The sequence below is a fragment of the Leguminivora glycinivorella genome, chromosome 16, assembly GCF_023078275.1.
Source record: "Leguminivora glycinivorella isolate SPB_JAAS2020 chromosome 16, LegGlyc_1.1, whole genome shotgun sequence".
NCBI classification, from domain to species: domain Eukaryota; kingdom Metazoa; phylum Arthropoda; class Insecta; order Lepidoptera; family Tortricidae; genus Leguminivora; species Leguminivora glycinivorella.
The window spans coordinates 16,215,675-16,236,709 of NC_062986.1; the positions used below are offsets into that span (position 1 = coordinate 16,215,675).

At 37.0% G+C, this 21,035-nt stretch overlaps 1 protein-coding gene and 2 long non-coding RNA genes across 4 annotated transcripts in view; 2 read left to right on the forward strand and 1 right to left on the reverse strand.

Annotated features, from left to right (window-relative positions):
• LOC125234473 (cartilage oligomeric matrix protein-like) overlaps positions 1-21,035 on the forward strand; it is a 44,787-nt gene continuing 23,752 nt past the window's right edge. Inside the window, exons 1-2 of one of the 2 annotated variants that reach the window (XM_048140729.1) lie at positions 1-135; positions 2,981-3,062. In XM_048140729.1, coding sequence (XP_047996686.1) covers positions 2,987-3,062 — 76 coding nt within the window. In that variant the 5' untranslated portion in view covers positions 1-135; positions 2,981-2,986. The remainder of the gene's footprint in view (positions 136-2,980; positions 3,063-21,035) is intronic. The other variant, XM_048140730.1, reaches the window with a different exon arrangement.
• On the forward strand, positions 15,673-17,914 carry LOC125234476. Its single transcript, XR_007178006.1, has 3 exons — positions 15,673-15,837; positions 16,403-16,556; positions 17,691-17,914. It is a non-coding gene; the product is annotated as an uncharacterized LOC125234476 (long non-coding RNA).
• LOC125234474 lies at positions 18,053-20,338 on the reverse strand. Its single transcript, XR_007178005.1, has 4 exons — positions 19,970-20,338; positions 19,530-19,872; positions 18,970-19,138; positions 18,053-18,210 (listed from the first exon to the last, which is right to left on the reverse strand). It is a non-coding gene; the product is annotated as an uncharacterized LOC125234474 (long non-coding RNA).

Genomic DNA, 21,035 nt, shown 5'->3' on the forward strand with positions numbered 1-21,035 from the left:
TTTTCCAGCCCGTATGACCCAAATAAGGCGGCATGCGCTCGAGTCAGTCAGTGGACGGTCGAAGAGCGCTACGCTTGTGCGCACGCGTGGCACCGCGAACAAGTGACGCGCGGACTGTGCGCGCTTTCGGTACCGGTAAGTTCAAACTTGACCTGAAAATTGAATTAAGAATGATATTAAGATGACATTATTGTACCATATTTTTTAGTTTGAGTTTAGCAATAGTTGTAGTACAGTTTGTTCTTATACTCTGGCATAGCGATTTTGTCAGTAGGAAATGCGGCTAATTTAAATAAAATATAGGCGTGCTGCGTCCAGAGTTGGTATTTCATATGATAGGCACTTTTAAAATAAATAGGCGTGTACATTTTTAATTAAATTACTATATGTTGTCTATTCGATATGCCCATATTTATGTGAATCTGAATTGAACTAAATTCGTCAGAATTTCGAAATAATTGCGGGAAATTCACGCAATTTTTGGTATTCGAAGTAAGCTCTCAGCAGTTTCAGCAGTTTCAGCAGTAGGTAGTGAGACATTACCTAGTCGGAATTGCAGTGTCTGGGTTTGTTTTACTCACAGATGTCCTATATACCATAGATCAAGCAAACCTATCTACTTAGCGTGTCAAATGAACTCAGTGAAATCCACTGAGTTGTCCGTCTTTAATCGCAGCTTGCAGCTTTCGGGCGTCAATTTTTGTAAGTTGAAGTCAATCAAAACATAAAAAATGCCTCGTTACGTGATATTCAATTGCAACAACACAAAAATTATGAACAATCAAGAGCCTGAGACATATTTAAAATTACAGGCAAGAAACAACTTTGTCAGTACAAAATTTGACACGCTCGGCCCCTATACAAATAGATGAACTTGTTTCTTCTATCTAAATATAGTTCTGTGGTTTTACTTGTTGCCATGGTTACATTTATTTAAGCATTTAGCCCGGGTAGTGGGTAGTGGTAGTAACTAGTACTACGGTACCCGACAGTAGTAGGGTAGTAGAACTGGTAATATTATTTGTGAATGTGCACGGAAAACGTCTCACTTTGTCGATGCCTATGAAGCCGCTTTGTCAGATTATTCATATAAAGATACAAGTAAATCTCACTTTAATGGTAACCGACAAAGTGGAACGTTTCACTAAACACACTCCCATTGCTGCTTCCCTAGGTAACGTGGCTGAAAAAAAAAAAAAACCTAGTGACTGATCCACCCCTGAATCGAATTAGCTCACAAGCTCTCATTTGGCAATTTTGGCATCGAAGTTATCATTATCATACTTATTCGGAAGTCGCTTTTAGAACAGATAAGCGAGGTCTAATCAAAACGTTTTGCAACATTGTATTATATTACAATTACCTAATTGTATTTATTTTGGCGATGATTGCTGTACTTATATGAAAATCGGTTGCTCTTTGCACAGGCCTGGGCCCGAATTAGAGAACTAGTGCCTTGAGAAATCCAGGGGTTCCCCTAAATTATTGAGGTCTCTTCATCTAAAAACCATTGCCCGTGGCCCCTAGGCTAGGGTTTTTTGGGCCAAGGGGAAATCCGGCCCCATTTATGCAAGAAATTAAAATTTGTTGATAATTGTATCACATAATTAGGTATATTTTGCGCCTATAAGAGTTTACCAAATTAGGGCATACTACTTAAGCTAACTTTTCATATATTTTACAATGATAGGTACAGTTTCGTTTAAAATGGTGTAGAGTTTGCTTAGTTTTAGACGGATTGTAAAAACTTTTATAACTTATAGAAATGATGAAGTTTAGCTTTATCTTTGTTATTTATTACAATTTGTTTTGGTATAATTATAACTTATTAATAATAGTTATTTTGATTGTACACGGGAGCAGTAAAAACAGGTCATGGTGCAAATATTCAGTATTTTAATTATAACATGTAGTTATACAAGTCATAGAAATTCACAATAAGCGTGATAATAGAAATTCACAATAAGCTTTATATCTATAAACTGAAATAAGTAGTGTGTCTACTAAAAAAAAACACAAATTAAAATATTTCCTATGAAATAATTTAATTTGGTCTTAAAGCTTTATATCTATTGAAGAAATGTAAACAATTCTTAAAAACTGGAATATTAGTATCTCAACGAACGATTTGCAAGGGTCAATGAACTGTGTCTTAACAGCTGATAGTGAAGCCCAGTAAGATACATTCATAAAGACTAATTGTGTGAAACTTCATGAATTGATCACATCATTTATCTACATAAATGTATTGTCTGTATAATTATAAAACTGTTTAATTATTATATGTATTATATTTTTTGTATAGAAACAATTATGATTTAAATGCATATTTTCATTAAGATCATTTTTTATTTTGGAAGCATTTGCTTAGTATTATGTAGGTACATAAATTACTTATGTACTTTCATTTTTGCAAAAAGCTAAAAAGACCTTCGTTTTTGCTTAGATTGTAAAAAATATTGTATCTTTCTCTTCAAACTGTTTAGGTTCCTATTTCACATATTACTTTTGAAAAACCTAGCTAAATATCCTAATACTATATAAATTTGTGTCATAATCATGAGCTGACTAGCTCAAGCTAGCAAGCAAGGCTTGTTTCAAGTAACTTTGCATTGAATTGGCAATTAATTATCTCGTCGGAAGTAGTAGATCTGATTAATGATCACGATTTTCTTTATAGATGATGATGTTTTTTGTTTCTAGGTATCTTATTTATTTGATGGTAGTTCCCGCTCAGAAATAAACTTTTTTTGCGTTTTTTGTGGTTATAGTAGTGTTCACTTTAAAGTCAACGGTAGGTAAGTTATCAAAAGTTATTAGGTTTGCGGAAATCTTTTTTAAGAATAGCTTTGTCAAAAATTTAAAAATCCCCCTCCCTCTTACTTTTCTGGAATTTTTGTATTAAATTTCTATATTCAATTCTTCTGCATCTCCTATGAACTTTCTTGCTTTTGGCTAAAATTTGTGAATTATTTTTTAGGTAATCATGGCGTCTCCCGCCATGAGGGCCTCGATCCTTATTGGCCTAGTTGTGGCGTCGCACGCGCTCACCATGGATCAAGGTAAGTCGTCAAATTTAATCAAATTCAAGAATTACCTATTTATGATTAGTTACCGAAATTCATAATAAGAAAAATAGAGTCTTATCTACCTCATTGTCAGTAAAAGTTCATTCATGAAAACATGAAGTTTAAATATAGGTCAAGAACCGCCAAGTAAGTATAATGTGCTATAATCATGAAAATATAAATATGTTTCCCATTTAGATTGTAAAAGTATATTTACTGTTGTGAGGGATAATCAGGTTTTTTTTAAATTAATTTTCATCACATTCGCTCGTAAACGGTGTTAATAATGCCTGCATCCTGATACATAATGAGCTACCTTCTCGTCCTAGGGCGGTAATGTTAATACCTGGGTGGGGCTTTCCACGACCTGTCAAAAATTACAAGATGACGGACGAATGTTCGAAATGTCAGCGTAGGTATTTCGATAAATTTAATTTATAATTTAGTTATTACTTCGCGAGTGTGTCGAAAAACATTGTGTACCTATATCACGGGCGGCTGAAGGATTACAAACTCGAGTTATTAAAGCCCTCCGCCTTCGGCGTCGGAATTCAAACAGCCTCTCGTTCGCAATCCTTCACTTTCCGCCCTTAATACACAATGTACTACTTATCACTACTTATTAGCCCAGCGGTTTTTTTATTAGGATGACAAAATTAGATAACTACTGAAAAAAAAACGATTAATATTCCGATTCCGAAACGATTAACGCCCAATTTCCCTGTAAGGGCCAGTTGCATCAACCGCATTTGACAGACACATCTTCGTCACGCAGCAGACGTCTATGGAACTTCCCATACAAAATAACATTGAACGAACGCTTTAACGGTGACAGACGGTTTGATGCAACCGGCCCTAAATCTGAAAGTCCTGTTATAGCCATATTTTCACTAGTTTAACATATTAAAAACATGCGTCAAGTCAGACCACTTGCTTGCTCTCCAGCTGTCCGTTTAAATCGGAAAGTCCTGTTTTAGCCACACTATTTACGTGGTCATTAGTGCGACCCGCTGGAAATAGATCGCATATTAACGGAAGCGTGGTTATGCGACTTTACTCATCTTGATTTGTCTTGAGATTTCACCTTTTCGTTCATCAACGCCTTTAATTTGTAGAATTTTACAGTTACGGGTTACGGGACTGAATAATCTGTAGGTTCCTTTTTATTTTTAACAATTCTTTGAACTACCTACTTAAATCATTTTTCAAGCCGCGGAAATTTAGAATAATTTTGTGTGAAAATTTTACTACACGAATGGGTCGAAATAAGAAAAAACCGGTCAAATCGGTTTTACATTATCCTTCATAATTCTTTTTTTTCCACTGCAAAATAGTTTTGATATGTACAGTTTGAGCTCTTTCTAACGATACCCCACTTGACCTAGTAACTTGACATTTACACTTTGCCCCCCTTTCATTTTGGCCATTTTCTATAATTAATATTAATTAATTAAAAAAAAAAATACCATCAATTTGTAGAGGTTGACAATGTTTGTTCATACCTATTAAAAATTTCAGATGGATAGCATAAGTAGTTCTCGAGATATTTAGTAATGTGACAGACGGACAGACAGACAGACGGACAAAGCGGTGCTATAAGGGTTCCTTTACTTTTTTTGGTACGGAACCCTAATAAACTAAAAACTCATGATCAAAGACGACAAAGATTATCAACGAAAGTGACGAATGAAGACTACTAATAAATTGACAAAAAAAAAACTAAGTTGACTAAACAAACTAATAGGTACCGAAATAAAGTAAGGTATAGCGGGGCAAATCTCGACTGGTTGTTAATTGTAACTAAACCATTTTTTCCATTATTACACTATGGTGTGTTCTACATGTATCCACTGAATACGCCTGCCATATATAACCGGTGGACACTCTATTTAATAATGCAAACATTGTAAAACATGGAAAAAATGGACCGGTTACATTTGCCCCCCAGTCGAGATTTGTCCCGCTGTACCTTACTACAGATTATTTATATCGGTTTAGGGGTAAGTATAACATATTCTTTATCGTATTACAAAATGTCAGTACTTAATAGTATTTTATACAATCGTGATATGATACAAAGCTTTTCAGTCGAGTACCATGTTTAAGCACGAAACGAGAGTGAAAAGCTTAATTATATCACTATTGTATACATATTCAATACTTTTTCTACGAGTCATCATCTTCATCATCAATGGACGGAAATATCATCATTCATGCAAGTTAAAATTAATGTTAATAGAGTCGTTCACGGTTGTATCAACATCGAATTACCTAGTGTAACTAAACCTCCGCTCACCTTACTTATTTACTTACTTACTTGTCCCCCCATTAAATATACCCCGTAAATTTGGCCTTGTGATCGTCTAGCGTGAATAAGTAGAACCCTTCGATGTGATCCGCAATAACACAGATCCTTTAATGAGTATCAGCTGTATTTTTGACTAATATTTAAAATTTTATTTATTTATATTTTAAAGAAGAATAAAGGTTATTGTAGCATAATAACATAGTGTTATAGAAGAGTATTTTATCAGATTTAGGCCTATAAAGTTATTTGTGAGAAAATTAATGACGTAATGAAGAAATTTTAAAATAAAAGTTAGTGAGTGAAACATACATGAAATAGATATTAAAAATTATTTTGGAAAACAACCGCTACGCTCTATTAGTGATCCTGGCTTGGGTACGAACTTGCGTTGCGGAATAGGATCCTTAATCTCAATCAAACTGCTTTATTGAGAGTCCTATGCCAAGCCAGAAGGGCTATCTATCTACTAACTAACCCCCCCTTTTTGTTTTGTTTCTTGTCCCTAGCTAAACCCCCCGTTCCCCAATACTGCTAATAGACCATAACTTCTCGATCTTTCTAATGTTTTATCGAAACACCGAGCAGTTGCTAACTTTTATAAGAAATAAGTAAGTCAAACTTTTCTAAGCTTTAGACTTTCCATCAGTGGACGGCGCTCGCATGCCACTGGGCCCTATAACAAACAAATCCTTTTATTCCAAAGACAGTTTGTTTCCCTAGCCAATTTGATAGAATTTACCTTGAAAAACTAGTTAGCAACACTAAGTGTCCCGCAGCCACACCGAAAAATCAGAAATTGCTACCACAATTATTAATTTCACTCAAATAAATTAAGTAATAAGAGTTTTTATAAATTACCAGTTTTACCACATATTTTATGATAGTAAACACCACATTTAAAGTCCATTTAAACCATATAAATAGTAGTAGTTAAATTATTTCTCCACAATACACGTTGACCAATTATATTCCAAGACCAATCATAAAAGAACTCTACTTTTATAGAAATAGTGTGTGACTCTACCCTATTCCTATCGTTTTCCCTACTCTAACATATCTGAAACACAGACCTTCACTTACCATAGATCTTGAGTTCAGAATATGTACAAGTGTATCCCTACTAGAACTGTACAGTTCAGCCAGCGAAGCTGAGATAGGCAACCTATAGGCTTGAGTTCTGATCCCCCCCTCTGCTCTTGCCCGCGGGCTAGGGTAGCAGAGAGTAGATCGCCCTATCCGTGTATATATCCAGTATTCTAGGACACACCAGTACCAGCCACATGAGAGACCCAGCTGCGATCAACTTTACTTAGATGTGGATCGATCACAACCGAAATCCCCAGCAACCAACGCCAGCATGGACCAGAACACCGAGTAAATAAATATATATATATATAGGACCCCAGCCTCAAATACTGCCGACTTCAGTGAGCAAGGATTACTCCTAATGCCTTTCGTCAATCGTGAAAGTCCTCACTTCCATCTAACAGTTGGACTCTTTGAGACCGGTGAGAAAATACGCTTTTGTAAGTATAGAAAAGCGTCCAAGCCCTCCACTTGGAACAAAAAGACCCCTAAACGCCTCTTATTTGACACCGTAAGGGAAGAAGCGCTTAGCCGGACAACAGTCTGTCACAAACAATGATCTGGCTTATAACTTTCACTAAATAACCCCATAGAAAATTACTAAATTCTATTTTACTGACCAACTAAACAAACGAGTGAAGTTTCCTTTACGTGCTATAATCTAAGCTTAGTTTTGCAAGAATTACTCCCTACAAAACCAAACACAGACTTATCTCCAAGCACCAGCCATACATCGACCCAGTCTTTGTATTGCTTGACGGCGCTCACGAAACAAAGCACAGAAAACTTCACTATACACATTAATTTAAATGTAACACTACACTATAAATAGAACACTAAAATAACCCCACAACTGACGGTAAAGCAATTCCACCACAGGTCCAAGTTCAACTGTACGACGATATTGTCCCCGCACAATCAAACAGAAACACAATTTCAAAGTTTACAATCACTTAGAATAATTTCCAAGTAAAAACAAACAGAGAAATAATAGCAGAACAACTTCACTCACCAGTATAACACACGAAAGCCAGAGACACTGTTAGTCTTGTAGATATTTTAAGAATGACGCGCGTCGGCTCGCTCCGACCCTTTTATAGATTCTCTATAAGAGACATATTTGGGACACACCTGGGATATAACTGGGACAAACCTGGGATATAACTGGGACAAACCTGGGATATAACTGGGACAAACCTGGGACTTGGGATATAACTGGGACATACCTGGGATATAACTGGGACAAACCTGGGATATAATTGGGACATACCTGGGATATAACTGGGACAAACCTGGGACTTGGGATATAACTGGGACAAAATTGGGACTTGGGATACGATAAGAAAAAAGATCATAACTACTTTGTTTACTAAGCCGTACGCCTTATACATTTAACGTCCATATTCTCTCAGCACGTACGTTTTTGCTTCTCAATAGTAACATCTGCATGATTGCACGTGTTTTAGAGTGAGATGGAGATATCTTTTGTTGATTCCTAGTACGTAATGAAACATTTTATATTGTGGTAAATATAAATATGCAAATATTACTTTATCAAAGGTTTTTAACTAGTTTTGTAAATCAAATTTGAGGCAAAATATCATTTTTGTTTCTAAATGCTACAATAAACACATCCTGAAAGTATACTACAATCATTATGAACTTTTATGACTTATAATTGAAATCAAGATATAATATTGGAACGCTACTCAGTCGAAAAACTGTCAGTGTCAGTATTTCGTCCATGTGAACGTAGTTTGTTGATAAATATGTTTTTCCAACCTGTTTTGCATCAAATAACAGTGAATTTTATGAGTGAAGACGTGACTAAACATGTGATAAAGCTTCAAAGATATTATTTGTCAAAATATCCAATGAAATCCCAAAGGAAATATGTACCAAAAAGTTGGTCAAGGAAAAGTTGATTCGCCGTAAGTTTTATATGTAATAACGAGTCAATTTCCTCGTCATAGACGCTTGTTCTGTTACACTAGCAACCAATTGTTTGTAATAACCGTCTCTGATTGGCCGATAACGCGACAGATAAAAAAAATGTGTTTCAGATGCAGGAAAATTTGCCAGGTATCGCAAATTAGTATAGAAACTGTATGAAGTTCTATTTTTGAAATTATTACAGTTAACTAAAGTCAACTATAATGAGCTTATTATAATTGAGTCGGAACTGCCATAGAGTATCCAACACTGAAAAGTTAGCACTTATAGTTTAGTCTGTGGTGTCCTAATTGACAGATTACAGTCGACAAGTAGAAAAAAGTATTTTCATGCCCATGTTAGAACTGAACGCTCATGAAGTCCCTGTCCCGTAACTTTCATCCTTGAAGTAAGGACTAGTAAAACGTGTGACGGAGTCTGTACGCCAACTAACCATATCAAATAGATTAGGAGCGGTTTGTTTGGCGAGGTTCACCGAATTCGGCAGCTGAATGTGTTCGCTTTGATTGTGCGAGCTTGGGTGAATCTCAGTGCAGTGTAAACGTGATCTTGGAAAATAAAATTCGTTTAGCTCTCCAGACTTTGCCATGTGTAAATACGGATATTTTTTTAGTTTTATTGTATACTCTCTTAAATACCACGGTCCTTAGTTTAGTTTTTGAATTTGCTTGTAGTTATCGAACGAGCAGCAAAAAATACTTAGATCATCCCGCAAAACCTCCCAAAGTACTATGCTTGCTTGCCTATTTGTGTTTATCTTTAGACTTATATTGACCGGGATATAGACCGTGATTACCTTTTTGATTTTTGTCGAGCTCCCGATATTTCGACGCAGTTGCATGCATCATGATCACGGAAAACTGACGAAGGCGGGTGGATGTTAAAGTTGCATAGACAGCGCGCGATCTACCCTCCTTCGCGCGCGTCGGCTGCGTTCACTTTCGTCGAAATATCGGGAGCTCGACAAAAATCAAAAAGGTAATCACGGTTTATATCCCGGTCAATATAAGTCTAATGAAAAAATAACAAAACTCTTGTGTTTATCTTATTTATGATAATTTATTTATTGGTAATGGCAAGGATTATTTATATAGGATTTTTTAGCGCCACCTAGTAAATACTATCATAACTACACTGTATGATTAATTGATTATACTGTGCTGATGATGCCTACATTTATTTTTTTCAAAATGTGTATTGACGTGATATCGTGATTTCAAAATAAAGAAATATGTCATTTGTTCGTATAAAAAATAAAAACACGCAAAAATATTCGAGGAAAATATGATTTTAGTCACTTTCAGGCTGCGAAATAGCGACATCTAGTTTTAAGCCTAAAACATAAATTTCAGGGGTACGCTTTTTGTATGGGCTCAGTCTATTATTAAATCGTTCTTGGTATTGGCTTTAACTTAGTTTCGTCAAGTTATCAGAATGGCATCTCTGAAAACTGTTTCAAACGCGGCTAACGAGGGTGGTGGTAGATTGACATTTAACTGTGAGCTTGTTTATGTGACGACAGTCACACGTGATGCTGTTATTTTAGCTGGCGGTCTCATTAATTAATGTACATAAACCCTGGAGCGTAACTGACAGGTAGGGTAATATGGGTTATAAACTATCCACATGTTATTTAGGCACTATGTAATTAAGTAAGGTACAGCGAGACAAATCCCGACTGGGCCACATATAACCAGTGGATACTATAATTAATAATGGAAACATTGTAAAACATGGGAAAAAAGGATCAGTTGCATTGGTCCCCCAGTCGAAATTGCCCCGTTGTACCTTACATTAATCTTAAGTACATATAATATCAGAGAAGAATAAAAAAGTGTAACTAACATGTGGAAGTCAAAAGAATAACCGATTTCTATTCTATTATATTTAAAACAGCTCCCAAAAGGCGTCCTTTTCTTAACTAAATATTTTTGTAATTTGTCAACCATAGTGCCGCTAATTATAGCTAAGAACTTGTTATGTAGAGTTCTACTGTAGATCTACCTACTCTAAAGTAGAACTCCAAAACATACCTAATGCTTCTTTGCCGGTCGGGTAATCATTCTGTATATTTAATTACAGCAACCAAATGAAATTTTATGAGCCAAGTTAAATCTTCCTAATGGAGACCTATAAATTACGTCCAAGACCTACGTAAATCTCAGGAACTAAGCTTAGATTGATGAACACGTAAATATTTTTACGTCATTAGGACTACAAAGTACAGACCTGTAACAATGAGGGATTTCTGAACCGTTTTTTCGCCGGCTGGTGATACTGAGGTGCCACTGGTGCCAGGGGTCCATTTCTCAGAACTGAAAGTTACAAGTTACAAGCGGAAGTCTCTTTTCAACTTGTCATATTATAACCACTTGAAAATTGTAATTTTCAGATTTGAGAAATGGGCCCCAGGTTTTTCTGATAATAAACCTAAAAATTCACCAATCAAATAAATGTAGATGTAATACGATTGTTGCATTTTGAAGTTAGCTGTCAAAAAGAAAAAGATAGAGGAAAGACCTGGCGCCTCTGTTTCACCCACACCTCGGACACTGGCGATCAAATGTATGAAAGAGGAGTGTTCCTAGCACACAGTCTAAACTCGTGTAGGTGAACGCGTACTATGCTTGTATGAGTGAAATATGACAGGTCGACTGTTCGCGTTTTTGACAGGCGGTAACTGTGAGGTAACCGAGAGGGGGTGGGCGGAACTTTCTGCGGGGAGCGGGAGTGACCATACTGTACGATAGTACTCTTTATTATACTGTGGTTTCACCGCCTGGCGAAAAACACCATTCAAAATAGACGTATAGTCAACCAATTGGAAGCCTAGGCCACTCTACAGCCATGTCAAAATGACAAGCAGTAAAAGATTTCTTACAATCTGATTTATAACGTCACTATGACATAGTTCTACAGTGGCCTAGGGTTCCAATTGGTTGACTGTACCGACTCTTATAAGAAAATATTGATTACAATCCCTACTAATAATACAGAAGTTTAGGCTGTGTTTCTCTTTATTTATGGTTACCTGTTTCAGTCTTCGAGTGCAATTTATTATACATACCTATTTACAATATTATCTATTTAAAACTTTTATTAAGTATACATTTCACATTTATTATACATTAAGACAAAGGGTTCAAAACTCGACTCGGGGCGGGGATCTATCTACTCGTAAGAATAAGATGGAATATAAGGAGTTGTCACTTCTTTTTAACCGACTTCAAAAAAGGAGGAGGTTCTCAATTCGACTGAATGTTTTTATTTTTTTGTATGTATGTTACTCGATATCTCCGAGAATTGTGGACCGATTTTCAAAATTTTTTTTTTGATCGTACGGGTATAACCCCAAGATGGTCCCATTGGCACCAAGTCGGGGTCTGATGATGGGATCCTGGAGAAATCGAGGGAACTCTTCAAATGTTATAGGCACATGTAATGTTCTTAGTGTAGTTTTCAAAGGTACACCAGTATTTACGCCTGATGGTAATAATTTTATGTGGCTGAGCTGATGATGGAAGGTCAACTCCTCAATGGTTAGGAGTTAAAGGATAATTCTTTCACTAGTGTGCATATATTCGGACTGATACATATAATATCAATAGGAACCACTAAAAATCAACAAATAAATAAACTTTTTAACAAAAAATAAAACCGCCTTCAAAAATAAGCGCGTTACAAAACACGGAGAAACTAAAAAGTAAAAAATAATAAACCTTTGAATTCAGATTTCTTATCGTATTGCAATAATCTAAACATCCAAATTATAAACAAATCAATTATTTTTGGAGTCGGTACCAGCCTGTGTATGGTTGGGTGGGGCAAACAGGCAAAAAGCAAGGCGACGAACAGGTCTGGTACCGACTACAGAAATAATTGATTTGTTTATAATTTGGATGTTTAGATTATTGCAATACGATAAGAAATCTGAATTCAAAGGTTTATTATTTTTTACTTTTTAGTTTCTCCGTGTTTTGTAACGCGCTAATTTTTGAAGGCGGTTTTATTTTTTGTTAAAAAGTTTTGTAGTATGATATTATTGATATCCATACTAATATTATAAATGGGAAAGTGTGTGTGTCTGTTTGTTTGTCCGTCCTTCACGGTAAAATGGAGCGACGAATTATCTTGATTTTTTAAGTGGAGATAATTGAAGGGATGGAGAGTGACATAGGCTACTTTATGTCTCTTTCTAACGGCTCAGCCACGACATTGGTCTAAGCGCGACAGCGGGGAGCGGCGGCCATACATCGGAGCGAGACACAGCGATGGGACTTTTCATTCGCACGTATGGCTGCCGCTCACCGCTGCCACAGTATAATAAAGAGTACTATCGTACAGTATGGTCACTCCCGCTCCCCGCAGAAAGTTCCGCCCACCCCCTCTCGGTTACCTCACAGTTACCGCCTGTCAAAAACGCGAATAGTCGACCTGTCATATTTCACTCATACAAGCATAGTACGCGTTCACCTACACGAGTTTAGACTGTGTGCTAGGAACACTCCTCTTTCATACATTTGATCGCCAGTGTCCGAGGTGTGCCGCTGCCGCGCTTAGACCAATGTCGTGGCTGGGCCGTAACGCTAGCGAAGCCGCGGGCAAAAGCTAGTTTACTATTAAAGCAGTTTGGCGAAGTGGCAACATCCTAGTATTCCATTTTCTACATATTTGTTAAGTACTTACATATTTAATGAAATGGACTATGCTACAATGTTGCCACTATAATTTCTACTGTTTTTGCCAGACTATACCACTAACTTCATTATAGTCATTATAGTAACCTAAAAAACGAAATATATTTCCAGTTCAAGTTCGCATTTGATAAGTGGGCCCTACGATAAGTTGAGTGGGTCACTGGACAGATGGTCCTGCCGTATTGGGCAAGTGACATCACTTGCGCAAGCGGTGCGAGTGGGAACTTAACGCAATATTTGTGATTGTGCTGATGCTAATCAATCTGCTTGAATATGATTAACTCTACCGGCATTAACTTTTTGTCTATATCTAATAAGGAGTTAGTCTTTTTTAGCTCGTCGAAACCATTTAAATGCTTTTATTTGGATTATACTCACGATTTTTGACCATTATCTACACCGGTCAGTGGTGGGCAAACATATTTCACTGGGGTCCAAAATATATGAAGGAATTTTAGAGGCGGGCCAGATATTTCTTTGTAGGTAAATGACGATCCTTATTGGGAGACACTATTCATTTTATTATTTGTAATGTAATTTTTGACGATCATGATGAGAAGATGAACATAACTTTGAGAAGATTTATACTAAAAATGCATTTTTACTACTTATAGTACTGGCCATATCAATATCACACACTATTTGGAAGGACCGGTGGCGTGGCGGGCCGGATAGATAGGATAGGATACAATCCCTTCGCGGGCCGGACTTACCCACTTTGCCCACCACTGATTTACACTCATTACCTACAAATCAAAGATGTTATATCCTTATAAATTTCACTCTTTTGGTTTGGCAGCAATCATGACTTTTTGACGTTTTTGAATATATTCGACAGCATAAACGCCACAGAAAATGACATTTATTTTTTATTTTTTATTTTTTTTTATGGGATAGGAGGCAAACGAGCAGACAGTTCGCCTGATGGTAAGCGATCACCGCCGCCCATGGACACCCGAAACACCAGAGGTGTTGGAGGTGCGTTGCCGGCCTTTAAGATGGGTGTACGCTCTTTTCTTGAAGATTTGAAGGTCGTATCGGTCCGGAAATACCGCAGGCGACAATTCATTCCACAGTTTAGCTGTGCGGGGCAGGAAGTTTCTGGAGAAACGCACAGTTGAGGACTGCCAGCCATGTAGATGATGACGATGGAAATGTTGTCGCGTAGGGCGATGGCGGAAAGAAGCGGTAGGGATTAATCCGAACAATTCCTCGGAGCACTCCCCGTTATACATGCGATAGAAAATGCAGAGCGAGGCCACATCTCTACGCAGCGCCAAGGGGTCAAGCCGATCGGAGATATGCTGGCAGTTGACAATTCGAGTCGCTCGTCGTTGGATGCGGTCCAGAGGGAGAAGCTGGTACTGAGGTGCCCCTGCCCATAGATGAGAACAGTACTCCATGTGTGGGCGAACCTGCGCCTTATAGAGCTGAAGGCGGTGGGCTGGAGTGAAATACTGTCTCGATCTATTGAGCACACCCAGCTTTTTTGAGGCCAGTTTGGCCTTACCTTCTAAATGACCGCGAAACTGGACTGCACTCGAAATGTCAACGCCTAGAATTCCTATACTGGCTGTGGCAGTGAGGGGAGTGCTCTCAAAAAAGGGTGATGCGACAAACTCTAACTTTTTTGCGGTAAACGCGCAAACCTGTGTCTTGGTAGGGTTAAATCGGACTAAGTTAAGTCGACCCCATTCAGAGACTTCTTTCAAGGAAGTCTCAATTTCAGACACAAGTTTGTTCCGGAGAATTGTATGGAGAAAAAGAACAGCGCTCCTGAAAATAAGTTGGTTGGGTTAGGGAGGTATACAATTATTTAAGATGAATAAAGATGCACTTGGGGCCGTTCGTCGACTGGTAATCATTGTTACTTTGCACGGCTTACAGTTGCCGTCCAGTTTTCATATAAGTTGGAGTTGAGTTGCAGTGAGTCTGTACGGGCCTTAAAATTTCATGACTAATTTAGTTAATAACGTAATGCGCCTCAAGCTTTAATTATTATTATGTAAATCTTTACTTTACTTTTAGCAGCATCTTTATTTCATGTTTAACAAAGTTCATTCCCTCTAATCCCCAGGGACTAGACTAATGAAATAACATCAGCGGGCGAAGCATGGAAATGTGATAGAGATAATTTGACAGTTAGGGTTCAATAAAATGACAGTAATTTTCGATATATATCGCTCTTAACATGCTGGCTCGTTAGAGTATGAAGTTAGTTATACATTTATAGCAGTAAGTGACCGAGCTGATAAACGTCAATTCGCATAACATGCTCGTTGGATACATTTGACAGATCGTCCCATTTTGACAGTTTGGGGAGTTAATTTTAACTAAGTGGTTCTGAGGTCACGATAAGCTTTATCGTCGAAGTAAAACTAGTGAATCGATCTATTTTAAAGTATAAATATCCGGTAAGCATCCGTTTTCCATGATTATATTGGAAGTTGATTAGTTAGAAAGTTCGGCTATGTATACTATTCTCATAATTTCTTTGCAGGAAAGTCAAATTATGATATACCTACTCGACGCCGCTGTAGAAGAAAATTCCAATACACGGACGCTTCAAGAGACGCTCGCAACCCGTCTGATAAGTACGATGAAGAAATGTCATAAATAAGTATTTACAGAGTGCATAAGGAGGCGACAGTGCATTTCACATTCCCCAACTTAACGCCGAGAATCACAAATCTAACAACCATGATGGATTACCTAGTGCCCTAAGGTAAAGCTACTTATAAAATTTACATGATTGCAGTGTATCTAGTTAAGTAAATACATTCTTGATGCCTAACTAATGTTAATGTAAAAGTTTGTATGTTAGAGACAGACAGAGCTGCTTCCAGCAAACATCATCATTTCACAAAACTCCCACATAGCATCATCATTGTTATCAAAAGCACTTCAAAAGTATCTTTGCCATACCTACTCTAATATATCTGTTGAACAAACACACAAAATCAGCTATTACTTTGGCAAAATAATTATTTATTCATATCCCAAGGAGAAATATCAACTTGAAAAAATTGCAGCTGTGCTGATTACTTATTTGTTTTAATGATAGATCTATGGGACTAAATTGGATCCAAATTACCAGAATAGTAGGTATTTGTCAGCAGCGGCTGGTCCATACAAGCCGATTCCCACCGGCTTGCCTATAGTAAAGTACCTAATGTTAAGACAGGTTTCTTTTTGCTAAGTGTTGCCTTGCAGAAATTTTCACCAGCCGCCACTGGTATTTGTACAAGGCTTTTTTATTTTATTTTACATATTTTACTAATTTGTTTTAGGTTCTTAATTACCTATCCACCCTAGCAGAGCTAGTGCCAACTACCAACACAAGACTAGACAAGATTATGGCTCATCCATTTGGTAGACTACTGTGATATGACCCGGCATCTCAATCAATTGACATTGTACATATCTGCTGTCAACAGAAGGCAAGTAAGTCATTTGAGTACCTACTAAACCATTAGACATAAAAAAATAATTAGCACTATCACTATAAGTACCTATTGATTGTGTAGTGAGATAGGTAGGTAGCTATTGTTTGACCTCTGAGAATGAAAGTCTATAGTACCTTGTTTACAAAGGATATGTATTGCCCCATAAATGATTTAAGTAGCTAAGTTTAAGCAGGTTTATAATTTGTAAACTTGATTGCAATTATCCTTTTTATTAAACTGTTTATCATCATCATCCTCCTTGCGTTATCCCGGTTTTGCCACGGCTCATGGGAGCCTGGGGTCCGCTTTGACAACTAATCCCAAGATTTGGCATAGGCACTAGTTTTTACGAAAGCGACTGCCATCTGACCTTCCAACCCGAAGGGTAAACTAGACCTTATTGGAATTAGTCCGGTTTCCTCACTTCACCGAAAAGTGACTGGAAAATATCAAATGACATTTTGCACATAAGTTTCGAAAAACTCATTGGTACGATCCGGGGTTCGAACCCGCGACCTCCGGATCGAAAGTCGCAGGCTCTCACCGCCAGTCCACTAGCGCGTTATTATTAAACTGTTTATATTAAATTAAAATTAGATATAAATTTAGACAAACTCACACAATGGAGAACAACTATTTATGATTAATTTTACACTGTTACAGTGTGTTTATTCTGTTCCAGTGGATTCCAATTGTATAGGAGTATGCTGTAGTTTTAACACTTTCACAGAATATACCATCATTTATTTTATGAAAATAAAGTTATTATCTAGGTCAGTTAAGGCAATTCAAACATCATGTTCCCTTTATATAAGGTATCAACTCACTTTCAAGTTTACTCTCTCCTCCCACCAGACACGTTGTCCCTGTTTCTTTATATATTGATAATTTGCCACATTTTTTGAACCAAGTAGGTACAACCTAAAAATAGACTTCTTGTGTGACAATAATTTCTGAACTGCTGCTTACATTTACAGTTAACTAATTAGCATCCTAGACCACTCTAGAACCCCTTCTTATTGATACTGTGCTTTATTTGCTATATAAGTCAGTTTGAATTTTACTGTAAAAGGATCCTACCGTGGCCTAGGATTCAGATTGGTTGCCTGTACCTGTTTCTTTTTTCTTCCAGAAAATTCGTGGTTCAAGAGGAACTATGGAAGAGGTGCCTCTCGGCCTATCTAAGCATGATGCAATGCTGCTTCTGCTGGCTGTTGTCAAGAGCTGGCGTGCGAGCGTACACAATAAACAATTATTTAGGACATTATTTTGTTTTACTATCACACTGCATACAGCCTTAATAAAATCTGATAGTCACCTCTGTGCCGGCGAGAATATTGAAATAGGTAAATAATACAATTTCCAAAATAAAATATTCGTTTTTTGGAGAATGAAGAGAGCTTCTACCAGTTGGTGTGGTGAAAAAAAAAATTTTGTATTTTAAAGTTTAAAAAAAATGCAAAACACATCCACATTATAGTATTTGAAATAAAATACAAAATAGTTTTTGATAAAAGTATTTAAAATTTAAAATAGGTATTTTATATTTGTATTTCAAATACATTCATTTCTAATAATTAATATCTCTGATTAGATCGACATCAACTTCTTGTGTTTCCTCGATATCTTGAGTGTTTTCTAATATACCATGACTGAAACAAAAACAAAATAAATTAAATTAGAGAGGTCACCCTTTATGGTAACTTTAATGATGAATAACCTTAACTTAAATAAGTCATATGATGTAAGTATATAATATTCAAAATAAACATCCATGGTTCCGGGACAAATATACATATACAATCCCTAGAATATCTGCTTAGAAGGTAGGGTCACTATGCGCTAAGCCAAACTGGTCATTAGACCCTTTAGCACAACTTGCCTACTTGCCTAGTCGCGCGCGCGAGTCCATACATCAAACGCGACTTCAAGTATGGACTCGCGCGCGACAGGGCAAGTTGTGCTAGAGGGGCTGTTAAATGTTTATGAATGATCATCATCCTCCTTGCGTTATCCCGGCGTTTGCCATGGCTCAAGGAAGCCTGGGGTCCGCTTTGCCAACTAATCCCAAGATTTGGCGTAGGCACTAGTTTTTAGTCCGGTTTCCTCACGATGTTGAATAAAGGACTTAACATACATACATACAATCACGCCTGTATCCCATAAAGGGGTAGGCAGAGCACATGCAACCACTAAAGCTTCAGGGCCACTCTTGGCAAATAAGGGGTTAAAAGAAAACGAAACTGGCATTGCAGTGAAAGGTTGCCAGCCTCTCGCCTACACCACAATTTAACCCATATCCCATAGTCTCCTTCTACGACACCCACGGGAAGAAAGGGGGTGGTGAAATTCTTAACCCGTCACCACGCAGGCACGCTAAAGGGCTTAATTATTACAAAAGTAACACTCACACTTATAACTTTTCTGGACCTATTTCAAACAAGTTGGTTTTATGGCATTTAGTTCAATTACACCTCACTGGCCGAAGTATGGTTCAGTGTCACATTGTTTTTCTTTTTCTGCAGCTGTAGAAAGTATGACAAGAAGGAGCCACATCATATTTAACTATGCAATGGTAGCCTGCAACAATTATGGAAGTTTATACTGCCTTTATGCGCTATCATTCTTTCAATTATAAATTTTAAGAATTATCTGTTTGAAATGTCATTCAGTTTTTTTTTCTATATTGGTCAGCTAGTAGCTACATAACCATTAGAAGTTATAGTATTCACATGAGATGACCGGTCTGGCCTAGCGGGTAGTGACCCAGCTCGCTAAGCCATTTACTTGTGTGATGGGCACGGATATTTGTTCCCAAGTCATGGATTTGTTGATATGTATATAAGTATTTGTATATTATATATATCATTGTCTGAGTACCTACAACACAAGCCGTCTTGAGCGTAACATGGGACTCAGTCAATATGTGTAAGAACATCCTATAATATTTATAAATATTTAATTTATGTACCTCATTCCATGCTCTAGGTACTCTATGCCAGAGCCTTGTAGTGCCCGCTGTTGTTGAGTATATATTTAAATTTGTTTGTGTCATGGCATTTCACATCTCTCGCGGCAAGCCTAGGCAACATTCCTTGTTGGCTCCTTGGTATGTTTGCAGCATACCCTGACTGAATTGCTCAGAGGAAATTCGCCGTCGCTAGACGCCGATTGAAACACAGTCTGGCTTTGTCGCGCCAATATTGAAGAGCGATAGAGATAACGATATTATCGTAAACGTTTGTGCTCCCGGGTACGTATCCTCTTAAATATTTCACTATCATTCTCCTGCCCGCTTGTCCGTCTTGCATCAACTGAAAAATATAACAAAAGCAATTAATAATGTAACAAACTACAAGAACCCAAATATTACCATTAATATACTAAGTATTGTTATTTCATTAAACTTACCATTTTTGGTGGAATTCCTTTAGTTTTTACAACACACAACTTACTTTCATCTTTGACTTCTATGTTTTTCGGGTGTATGTGACATTTGTCAATATGTCAAATCAAACTTTGACAGGTGTCACAGCTGTCAATTTGAAAAATCCGTGCATTTTATTGTTCCAAAACACATCCCGCAATGAAATAAAGGCAGCTATTGAACGGATTTTTATAAAAGACAACAGTGGTCACTCACACACTTATCATTTATCTATCGACGCGTTCATTTTATTAAACCCCGATTTATAACTTTAGTATGCTTTGAGCTACAATATAATTCCACTTTCGGTAGACGATAGAGATATATTTAATGACAGACCATAATTGCCCTGCTGGTGAAGCTGTATATCGCGATCATAACAAATTTATTAAACGTCTGATTGTTTTACCAAATTACGCCAGGCTAGTTACTAAAAATTAACTCCCTCAACAGATGTTGATTATATGAATAAGCACAGAAGCTGTTTAAGTGATTAAAATTTGGTAATTTATAATTTGACAAACGAAACAGTTGCGAAAGCGTTTACTTCCAGTAATAAATAGTAGCCATCAGAATTATCTTTATTTTATTACATTAGGATGTTCTCCGCTTTTGCTGAATTAAACTTACTAATTCAGTAAAAGCGGAGAACTGAACTCAGTTCGGACACAGAGTTCATCTCAGAATTTTTAGACATGATCGTTACCTACTTCCATTTGTGGGTAATCGCCGGCCAGGGAGCCGATTTTTGAATCTCACTTTCACTAAAACACCGGTTGAAAACGGTGAATTGCCTATTATTTTCAGTGACAATTTTCTGAATTCGAACGCCATGAGACTCAAAAATCGGCCCCCAGTTCGTAATAAAATATAAAATTTAATTAAAAGTATACTCGACATTATGATGTGTGGGGAAGTGTGGGTTCTATTTTAGCATATTTGGATGTCGTCAAATGTAGCGAAACTAGAGAGATAATATTTAGCTGTAAATATACCTACATACCAACTTGAACTGAGTTATTATTTAAAATAATTAATGCGAAATTATAG